Genomic DNA, 11769 nt, shown 5'->3' with positions numbered 1-11769 from the left:
CCCAGCCGAACATGCCGCTCGTTGGACGACGACAGCGCTTCCAGCTAGCTTGCACTGGCCCAGACGCTCAAAGAGGAGAAAATTTTGTATTTGACCCTAAAAATAATGCTCCTTTCTTATTTGACATTGAAACTGAAAATCTTTCCTATATGTCCTGAACTCGAGTTTTTCTTTCTATTTGACACTTCCGTCAGTTTGGATGGTTAACGGCGTCAAGTCCTATGTGAAAAGTCCGTTTTACCCCTAGAGTTTTTTACAGTCCTGGCATTCCATGGTTAATATTGCTATCTTTTATGAATGTTTTTATCTTAAACTGCAATGTTTCATAAAAGATAGCAATATTAACCATGGAATGCCAGGACTGTAAAAAACTCTAAGGGTAAAACGGACTTTTCACATAGGACTTGACGCCGTTAACCATCCAAACTGACGGAAGTGTCAAATAGGAAAGAAAAACTCGAGTTCAGGACATATAGGAAAGATTTTCAGTTTCGATGTCAAATAAGAAAGAAGCATTATTTTAGGGCCAAATACAAAATTTTCTCCTCAAAGAGTCACAGGTCACAGCAGAGCGCGCGGGTGTGACAGCGAGAGGTTGGCAAGCCGGCCGGGCGTCGTACTGTATGTCTGGCCCAGGGACCCTTTAGTACAGGGGGCGCATCAACTAGCAGTCTATCACCACCACCTGCGCCATAGAGGCACGCGGATCCCGGTCAATTGTGCTGCGAATGCCTGTTGCCTAGGTGCCTGATGCTGCGCGCGAAGGCACGCGATGAGCCTTGGATGGGGTCTGGTCTCATTTTTTTTAGCCAAAAAGGTCTGATCTCGTTCAATCGTTCACCCGGGCGTCTATCATATACAGAAAAAAAAAATACAATGAATAATACAGTGACGAAGATATCGAATTTACTCTCATCACAAAATTTGGGAGATGGCTGTTGCTACGGTTCCTTGCTATTGCTAAGCTCACTGTTGACTAGTAACACATGTAAGTATGTATAAATATGGAACATCCAAGACAGAAACACCAAGAATAGTTTTCATTAAATGGACGAGAAGCAGTACAAATTAAATGATCAGATGATCTCGATATGACAGCAACACACGTGAAGAGAAAATGTACAAAAATCACAAGCACATGCACCAAAACACAGAGTAGTGTACACATCATGAAAACAGTACAAGAACAATTAGCCAAATACCATCGAGGCACTGGTTGTCTCCTACTGCATGCGGCGCCGCTCACTCATGCAGCGTGGCATACGTCACATAGCTGAAGTAGTCCCTAACCTTCCTCTCCCCCGGCGCCACCGCATCCTTGGCAGCTGCGGTGGGGCACGTCATCTCAGTGCTTGCCACCGCCGGGCAAGTCTTTGGCTGGCTCTGGAATGCAGCGCACTCCGCCGGGCGCCTCTGGTTGGCGAGCTCCGGAATGCAGTTGCTCTTCACGTCCAGCACGCCATCTTTTATCAGCGCCGCGCATGCCGGCCCGACCGAGGTGAAGTAGTTGCCGGACAACGTGAGGTTGGCGAGTCGGCCGGCAGGCCCGGCGAGCTTGCAGAGCGCGTCGGGTACATGGCCGTAGAGGCGGTTTCCGGCCAGGTTCAGCTGCTCAATGCTGCTGAGGCAGGAGAAGGATGACGGGATCGGGCCGGTGAGCTGGTTCATCCCGGCATCAATGACCGCCGCCTTGGTGAGCATGCCGAGCTCGGGGGCGAGACAACCGGAGAGCTGGTTGTTCAGGAGGAGAATCTCGAGAAGGGAGTCTTTCAAGTGCGCTATAGATGGGGGAATTGGCCCTGTTAGCCTGTTGTTGGCCAGGGCGAGGAAACTCAGTTTGGAGAAGCCAAGATCTGCAGGAAGTTGCCCGGACAGGTTGTTATAATTCAACAGGAGAGCCTTACCATCCGTAACTCCAGGAATGATGCCACCTCCCTTATTAGAGCCAGTTCCAATACGAATTCTAAAGCTAATCATGCCAGTAATACAGTGAATCTTGGCTGCAGCACGCCCAGTAGCTTCGGAATAGTCCTGAACTTGGAGATCATCATTGTCGTCGACACTAAGATCGTACAGGTATTCAAGGCCTGTGAGCTGGGGGATGCCGTTGCCGAAGTTGTTGGAGGCTGCATGGAAGAGTGCGACATCGGGGAGCCGGTCGACGAAGCCTTGCAGCTTCGGTGCACGCAGACCAAAATCATTGAGAATTACTGCCGTGACTGTGAGCTCCTTAGCTCGGCCCATCAGTGTTGCACAGTAGAAGCCAACGTAGCTCTTCTCGCCGCACACTAGTACAGAACCGAGCTTTACTCCCGGTGGGGAACCCCCTCTAGTCCCGGTTCCCCACCCGGGAGCAAGCATCCGGGACTAAAGGGGGGGTCCTTTAGTCCCGGGTCAGGAACCGGGACTAAAGGAGGACCTTTAGTCCCGGTGGGTAACACCAACCGGGACTAAAGGTGCCTCCTGACATGCCACGATGGCCGGCACCTTTAGTCCCGGTTGGTAATACGAACCGGGACTAAAGGTTTTTTTCTTTTTTCTTTTCTTTTCATTTTTTTGTTTTCTTTTCAAAATAGGTTTTCGAAGTCGTATTGTACGCTGCTAATTATACATTTATACGCGCATATAGTATGTTTCGGTTCAAGCACAATGAACGTATTAAATCACACAATTCAATCATATAAATATATATATATATATATATATATGCATGCATGCATCATATATATATTTACATGCATGCATGCATATGTGTATTTTACATTATATTATTTCATGTGCATATATTACAAAAGATTGCATTATAGTTGTTGTGACATAACAAGTTTCTTCTCATCCTCTAGCTTGGCTTCAATGGCAGTGTTGGGTCGAAGTAGAACTCGCCCTTGGAATCGATGACCTGCTCATTAAAAAATCCGGCTATAGACTCTTGAATTGCTTTGATTTGGTCTTGCCGTATGACCTTTTCCTCCAACCATCGAGTCTACAGGTTTGAATTAAAGGAAAATAAATTAATATATGTACATATATATATATAAAGACATAGTAACACAATCAATAATAATAATTAAATGAATATATAGTGTATTTTTAACGTACTTTGAGTCTCTCTGTAGGAGTTCTTTGGGAGACCACCTTGATAAACTTGCAAACATAGTAACCACAGTAGTTGTTCCCCTGTTCCTGCCTCAGACACCACTTTACGAGAAAAAGATTTGTCATCCAATCTGGTGATCCGGTGAAAGCTATATGTTTAATTAATAAAGATGATGCGATTCAGGGGACTTACTTTCAATGGGATTACATTCAGTGGCGCTTTGCATTTTTCCATGTGTTGCTTCTCAATAAAGGTTTTCCAAACACTGCCCAATAAAAAATTTGCCACGTCATCAGATATAGTTAATCATCATGTTTGTGTGTATATATAGTTGCTAGAGATCTCGAAATTACCTCTGGATAATATCTATCATATCTTGGTAGTCTTGTTGTGGTTTTCTCATCGAGTCATAGATTATCAAGTGACTTTTCACCAGATCGATGTCCATCAATATCCAGTGATTGCTGCATGTGTTTATAGGATATAACGCATAACACTCATTAATTAACTAGAATCAACATATGAGCCATTAAGGCTATGATCGACATGATTAACACTCACTTGAAGTTATAGGGAAAGAGTATATCCTTCTTGTGGCGTTGGTTCACTAAGAAGTTCATGAGGTTACTCTCTGACTCAGACTTCCAATTAGTCATTGGAGTAATTGGGTCTTTGAATACTATATGGGGATCAACAAAACCAATTTCATTGCAGCCTTCCTTTCTGAGCTCTGTCATTGTAAATCTGCATATATATAGTACTTGTTAGGATAATTTATATGCATATACACACATATGATGAGTTTAATAATAGATCGAAAGAATTATTACTTACAGGCAATAGCAGCTAATGATAACTTTGTCCAGAGAGGTCAGGTGGCATAGTTGATGAAATTCTGCAAAGTCAACATACATAACATCATCGCCACGGAACCAATGTTCGTCTCTAATTCTGACACCAACGCAGAAGTCTCCACTGGTAGACGCCTGCATGTACCACTTGTTTAGCAGGTACATTTGCGTCCCCAGATCAGATAAGGCTTGAGGGTTGTATAGACTCTGGCCTAGTACAAATTTTTTCTTCCAAATATCAACCTCCGCCGCACTCTCAATGTTTCCATCACCAAACATCTGGTAAAGGTCGAGACCAGTCTCATCAAGAAATTCACCAAGGTGATCCAAATCGACATCCGGAGGTATGTTTGCCTGATGCATTAATCCTAAATTCGAACCATATTCATTACCAACAACTAGCGGGGGGATTGATTGGTGCGCTTGTTGTCCGAGTTGGGCAACTCCTTTCCCTGCCCGCTTCTTTTTCTGTGCCGCCTCAATTGACTTGGTGAGAGTGCGGTCATAGTCTGATAACGTTGATTTGGACGGCTTACGAGATTCCCGCTGTTGATGCTGGTAAGAAATCACCTTTTTTCTTAAAATATCCGGAGCTACGAAGAAGTACGGTTTCTCTGGGTTTCTCCTTGCTTCTTGATTCATTTTAAGTTTGTCATAGAATCTAGACATGTCTTTTTTATATGCATCAGTTCCTTCTTCCTTCTCTTCAGATATTATTTTGGGAATAACCCTTGGTTTTACGGTGGCTTTCTTTGCAGGCGGGGACTGGTTCTTCGTTTGAGGGGCTGGCCTCTTGCTAGGCTTCTTGGTAGGTGGGGGCGGGGGAGGCGTTGGAGACCTCCTTGGAGGTGTTGGCAGCGGCGTTGGAGACCTCCTTGGAGGTGTTGGCAGCGGCGTTGGAGACCTCCTTGGAGGTGGCGGCTGTGGCGTTGGAGACCTCCTTGGAGAGGGTGTGGATGCAGCCTCGTCTTCCAACACAATGTCATCGTACAGAGCACTATGATGATCTGGCGATTGAACAATTGGATTTAGATTGGGGGAGGATCTGCTACAAAAAAAGGAATGACATATTATTATGAGCAGATTGTTAATTATTTAAGCCAATACAAATTAATGATGTAGTGTTTTCATCCGCACATACCTATGGTGAGGTAGTTCAGGAGGAGGTGGAGCCGACATCCCTGGAATGATGATGTAGCGCTTGCGCCATAGAATGAATGTCTTCTCCGCTTCTCCTAGAGTCTTCTCGCCATCACCTCCAGGAATGTCAAGAGGCAAATCACTAAAACCTTTTTCAGCTTTATCTACCGAGATGGTGGCATATCCTTCTTGGATTATATTCCCATGAATCCTTGGTGTCTTGGTTCGGTCGATAGGATTAACAAGACCGATAGCCACCTTGATTGTGGAATTCTCCTTCGGAATGTGTAGCTCACACGTTGTACAAGGTTCAGTGACGTCATCCACAGGGAAGCGCAGTCCTGTGTCCCCTTGATTTGGTATCTCCGTGGAAGCGCAGCTGCTTTTCAACTGAACAGATTGGCTAATGTTGATTCCTGGCTCTGATGCCTGCTTGCTTGCACTCACTGCTATTTGCACTTGCCTTTTGATTTCCTCCTGCATTCTCGCTTCAAGGTTTTTTTCCCGCTCCTGTGCTTCACGCACCGCTTCCTCCAACCTCTGGAGCCGGTGTGCCTCTTCTTCCTTCTTTCTCTGGCGACTTCTGTAGGAAGGTCTGTCCTGAGGGAATCCATGCTCCCACGAGACACTTCCTTTGCCTCTAGTTCGGCCACCATGTTCAATAGTCCCGATGGCGTATGTCAGCTCATCCTTCTCTCTGTTGGGCCTGAACGCACCACTAGCAGTAGCTCTCTGAGCATAAAACAATCTTTCTGCTGCTTCTTGCAGTCTTGCGCCATAAACGCACTTCCCTGTCTCCTGGTCTAGTGTTCCCCCATGAGCGAAAAACCAATTCTTTGCACGTTCTCCCCACTCGAGTGATTCTGGTCTGATACCCTTGGCAAGAAGGTCTGCTTCCATTTTGTTCCACTTCTTAATGGCAGTCGGGTAGCCACCTGATCCCAAGGTATGGTGGTATGTCTTCTGTTGGGCATTATGTTGGTTCTTTATCACCCGACTCACACCCTCTTCCGAAGTCTTGTACTGTACAAACTCATCCCAATAGGGCCTCTGCTTTGAGATCGGGCCTGGGACAGTAAAATCTGGTGCTATGTTCTTCTTGACATACGTCGTGTATAGGTGTTTCTTCCAAGTCTGAAACTGGGTGGCCATCTTCTTCATTGCCCAATCCCTAACTCGCTCCTTCAATTCATCACCATCTATTATATCATCATAATCATCTGTTTGGAGCGTGAAATGTACCAAGACATCATTCCAAATTAACGCCTTGTCACGATCGGAGACAAAACTGATATGAGGAGCATTGGTCTTCTTCTTCCATTCACGGGTACTAATCGGGAGTCGGTCCCGTACAAGGTAACCACAGTGGTGCACAAATTTCATTTTATTCGGCCCCCCCGGTTCTCCTGTATCCACATTGAACTCTGAGATGATGAAGCGACCCTCCAATGGCTTTTTGGGACCTCGAACATTTTTACTCTTCGTTGTAGTTGTTGATGTCGATCCAGAGGGCTACAAAACATAAACATTATTTTTAATGTCATGAGCACACATAGGACATATGATAATATATATATATAGCTAATAATAAAAAATATATACTTGGCCAATATGTTGTTGCTCATTTTGTTCAAGAGCTAAGTACTGACTCCCGTCATCTACATCCTCTTGCATGTTATTTTTAGCACCATCATCGCCGGCAACTTGAGTGCCAGTGTTGATCAAATTCATCATCAACTCCTCCTCATCCATATTTCTCGGGTCGGCCATCTAGCTTCAAAAAACAAAACCAATATATAGTACGTCAAATCTTTGCTTATTACATGCGTAAAATCTACAAACAATATGCATTATTAAATCTTGCCCCTCGATCACGGACGCAATTCGCCACACTAGGACGAACTACGTCGGTACTAGGGCGAATTAGGGCACGAGAAAGGGCGGTGTGACAAGAGTGGCGGTGCTCCACTCCGCCGTATATATGTCTGTACACATGGGTGAACGAGGGCGGCGGTGCTCCGCCGTATACATAGAAACGCATGGACGAAATGCATATGAATACAAATGACGTATATATACGTGTCGGCGCGGTGGCCGGTGTGCTGACGACGATGACGTGAGGCGGGCCGGCGTGCTGACGACGACGACGACGACGTGAGGCGGGCCGGGGCGGTGTCGGTGCGTGATGTTGTGATCCTATGTACCATGTGATCAACCATGTAGTCATTCATCATATGAGAAAATTCTATGTTAATAATATAAGTATAAGTCATTATGAAATGTAAGTATATGTGTCTTATTGCTCATATAACCATTACTATTTCCGAAATGATAAGAATTTATTTTCTTCTTTTACAGGCGATCTCTGATGCTATGATATAAAGTTTGAAGATAGTCTTCCCGGAAAAAATATGTAATGCTCATATTACTTTAGCAACATTAATATATTATATCTGTATATTCAAAGTTCACAAATGAAGAAACATGTGATATTTTTGATAAACTAAAAAACGCTTAGTTTACAAACTGGGTATCAAAATTGAGTTCCTATTTGACCATTATATATCCTACAACAAATCCTTCAAAAAAAAAGACCCTACATGAATATATTTGGATAAAATTTCGTTAACAAACATTGATCTATGAAGATAGAAAAAATTCTTCTATTAATGTAGCGTTGTTTCCGAATAACAATGCTCGCAGATCAAAGTGTTCCTGTTTGTACTCATCCCACACACGTACACCTTCTTTATTCCACAAAATGAGAAGTTCATCAATAAGTGGTCTCAGGTACACATCGATGTCATTGCCAGGTTGCTTCGGGCCTTGGATGAGCACAGGCATCATAATGAACTTCCGCTTCATGCATAACCAAGGAGGAATGTTGTAGATACTTAGAGTAACAGGCCAAGTGCTATGACTACTGTTCTGCTCTCCAAAAGGATTGATACCATCTGTACTTAAAGCAAACCTTAAGTTTCTTGCGTCATTTGCAAACTCCGGGAATTCTCTGTCGATTGCTCTCCACTGGGACCCATCAGCAGGGTGTCTCAACATATTGTCTACCTTACGGTCTTCTTTGTGCCATCGTAACAATTTTGCATGTTCTTTGTTTCTGAACAGACGTTTCAAGCGTGGTATTATAGGAGCATACCACATAACCTTGGCAGGGATTTTCTTACGTGGACGTTCGCCCTCAACATCACCAGGGTCATCTCGCCTGATCTTATACCGCGACGCATGGCATACCGGGCATGCATCCAATTTCTCGTACTCTTTGCCACGGTATAGGATGCAGTCATTAGGACATGCATGTATCTTCTCTATTTCTAGCCCCATAGGACAGACAACTTGTTTTGCTTCGTAGGTAGTGGCGGGCAATTCATTGTACTTCGGAAGCATCTTCTTTTGGATTTTTAGTAACTCTCCAAATCCCTTGTCAGATACACCATTCTTTGCCTTCCATTGCAGCAATTCTAGTGTGGTTCCCAACTTTTTCTGCCCTGCATCACAAGTTGGGTACAACAATTTCTTGTGATCTTCTAGCATCCGCTCGAACTTGATCTTCTCCTTTTCACTTTCACATTCTCTTTGTGCATCACGAATGACCTGACAAAGATCATCAGCCAGCTCATCTTCTGCGACTACCTCTTCTTCAGCTTCTCCCATTGCAGTATCATTGAAGCACGCACCATCAGGAATAATATCATTGTCGTCCCATTGTTCTTCTTCATCTTCTTCCATTACAACACCGGTTTCTCCGTGCTTTGTCCAACAAATATAGTTTGGCATGAAACCCGACTTGAACAAGTGTGAATGAAGAGTCCTTGAGCAAGGATATTCCACCGTATTCTTACATATGGCACATGGGCAGCACATGAAACCGTCGCGTTTGTTTGTCTCGGCTGCACGTAATAAAGAATGCACGCCGTCAATGAACTCTTGTGAGCGGCGATCAGCATTATACATCCAATGACGGCTCATCTGCATTACATGACATAAATATCATATTAAAACCTAGATCATAATTAATTATTTATACAACATGCGTGCCACCACAAAAGATACAAATTTATGAAAGCATCGCTACAATGTAGACAATCCCAACTACCACTAAAAGAACTAAAGCTAAAATACATTTCAGGAGCACAAGGATTTCGCGACCAATCTCAACTAAAACAGACAGATCCCCCGATTGTGCAACATCTTTGGGCTTCTTCGGCTGGATCACTGCCTCATTAGCCGCCGTATCTGCCTGTTGTGCAAGATATTTTTGCACGAGTTCAACATACTCTTCCTCCCAGTAGAAGCCTGAACATCGTCCACTGCCATCCCACTGAAATTAAAACAAAAAATTAGAACTTTAATCACAACCATCATGAAAATAGGTATAAACTAACCATAATCATTAAATACGATAAAATAACTCACATTGCGATCCGGACACTTGTAGAAGATACGATCCTTGTTGGGACCCTCCTTCTTCACTCGGTACTCCATCACAATCTTCATCTCATCACGACACTTGCCGCATGGAATGAGAGGAAGGCCCGGCCTAAGTCGCTTTGGAAACCCATGAGAGGCCGAGGACCCGGAAGCAGTTGCCATCTACTCTCTATACTCATTTTTTAATACACTATAAATTTCTTCTTTTATAAACAAATAAAATTAACAAACTATAAAATTATCTAGATCTCTAAACAATGATATTTTTAATGGTCATTGTGTTCTCGTCTTTTACTGCGGCAGGTAAGTAATTCATATGATATTTCCGCAAATTAACAGAAGAATGGGAATGTACACACATAACAGACTACTACGACGATATCGGGACGTGTGAATAAATAACCATCCGTACTAGTTGACCTTGCTTACGTGATCATCTCGGCGAGCATTTCTCCACCGGACAGCACCGTACTTGGTCAAGGAAGAGCTCCGATTCTATGAGGAAGGGAACACGGTCTCCCACGACCGTTGTCGCTCTCCCTCGTAGAATCAAAGCTCCTCCTTGATGTCCGTTACCGCTCGACAGAGAACATGCTTGCCGAGCTGAACACGGTCCGCAAGTTCAACTAATACGGATTTTCTATAATTTTCTAACTATTTTCTAAGTTTTTATTTATATATACTACGTTTAGGTACGGTGATTGACAGACTACTACGACGATATCGGGACATGTGAATAAATAACCATCCGTACTAGTTGACCTTGCTTACGTGATCAGCTTGGCGAGGATTTCTCCACCGGACGGCACCGTACTTGGTCAAGGAAGAGCTCCGATTCTACGAGGAAGGGAACACGGTCTTCCACGACCGTTATCGCTCTCCCTCGTAGAATCAAAGCTCCTCCTTGACGTCCGTTACCGCTCGGCAGAGAACATCCTCGCCGACCTGAACACGGTCCGCAAGTTCAACTAGTAAGGATTTGCTATAATTTTCTAACTATTTTCTAACTTTATATTTATATATACTTTAACCTTCTTTCATGTAAATATGCAAGCTTAAAGTGATTTTGAGCTCAAATTGCTTACAAATGAAAAAAAACCATAATAAAGAACCATAAATATATATAGTGAATAAAATGGCATAAGAAAATGGTAAAAAATGAGAGTATGAGATTGATAACCTTTACAACTGAAGAATCGACGGAGGAATCGAAGAATGGATGGAGGAACAATGGAGGGAGGGAGGAAGCAAGAACACTACTGCAGTGAGCTTCAAAATGTGCTGAGCTCGGGCTCGGGGAGGAAGGAGGAGACGACCGATTTATAAAGGGAGAACATTTAGTCCCGGTTGATAGATCCAACCGGGACTAAAGGTAACTTTCCAACCCCGGGCGCAGCCACGGCCCGGGAGTAGACCTTTACTCCCGGTTGGAGCCACCAACCGGGAGTAGAAGTCTACCTTTAGTCCCGGTTGGTGGCTCCAACCGGGACTAAAGGTCCCTGCCACCTCTGTCTGGCGCAGTAGCCGTTGGGCAGGGGCCTTTAGTCCCGGTTGGATCCACCAACCGGGACTAAAGGTATTTCTAGTCCCGGGGGCAAAAAATTCCGGGACTAGAGTCCATTTTGACCGAGGATCAAAGGTCTGTTCTCTACTAGTGGCAGATGTCATTGCCGGTCCACGTGCCGGTGATATTCTTGGGATCCGAAGTGATCGTGCTCTTGAAGCTTTGAATGACGTGGTAAGCGCGGTACAGCCGATCGTTTGGAAAATCGTTTGGCCGTAGGTTGTTGTATGATAGAGGATGTTGGTTCGTCTTGGGGGATGCTTGATCTAGGCTGGACGGGTGTGCTACAATCGCAACAACGTAACATAGCAGCAAGAAGAGGCATTGGGGGTGGGGGAGCAACAATCTAAGTCGGTTGGCCATGGTCATTTCAGTTTTGTGAATTTGCTCAGCGGCGGGTGTCATGGAATATGAACTAGCAGTCAGGACATATATATATATATATATATAGACAAGCGAGTGGTATGGCAATGGATTGGGTCTAAAGATGGCAACGGGCCCCGATACCCGATACCCGACAGGTATTTGATCCATTAGGGGACGGGGATGGGATCATATCTTTACCCGCGGGCATCTAAATGGGAAAGAATCCATACCCGACGGGTATAGCGGGTACGGGAACGTTCCGTGTTTACCCGTCCCCGTTACCCGTTGGGGAACCCGACTATTTG

General features: G+C 44.5%; 1 protein-coding gene across 1 annotated transcript; it reads right to left on the bottom strand.

Moving 5' to 3' along the window:
* Positions 1-1153: 1153 nt before the first annotated feature.
* On the bottom strand, positions 1154-11461 carry LOC136474237 (uncharacterized protein At4g06744-like). Its single transcript, XM_066471831.1, has 2 exons — positions 11194-11461; positions 1154-2288 (listed from the first exon to the last, which is right to left on the bottom strand). Exons 1-2 carry the CDS (start codon positions 11459-11461, stop codon positions 1243-1245), a joined length of 1314 nt encoding a protein of 437 aa, XP_066327928.1. The 3' UTR covers positions 1154-1242.
* Positions 11462-11769: the final 308 nt, after the last annotated feature.

This window comes from Miscanthus floridulus, chromosome 8 (assembly GCF_019320115.1).
Source record: "Miscanthus floridulus cultivar M001 chromosome 8, ASM1932011v1, whole genome shotgun sequence".
Classification (NCBI taxonomy): Eukaryota; Viridiplantae; Streptophyta; class Magnoliopsida; order Poales; family Poaceae; genus Miscanthus; species Miscanthus floridulus.
This window is presented reverse-complemented; position numbering and strand designations above follow the sequence as displayed.

Excerpts from the sequence above, each read along its gene's own strand:
- LOC136474237 (XM_066471831.1), bottom strand. The coding sequence starts at position 11,461 with ATGGCCAACCGACTTAGATTGTTGCTCCCCCACCCCCAATGCCTCTTC. Across the intron at positions 2,289-11,193 it reads GTGGACCGGCAATGACATCT|TGTGCGGCGAGAAGAGCTAC; the intron begins GCCACTAGTAGA and ends GTTCTGTACTAG.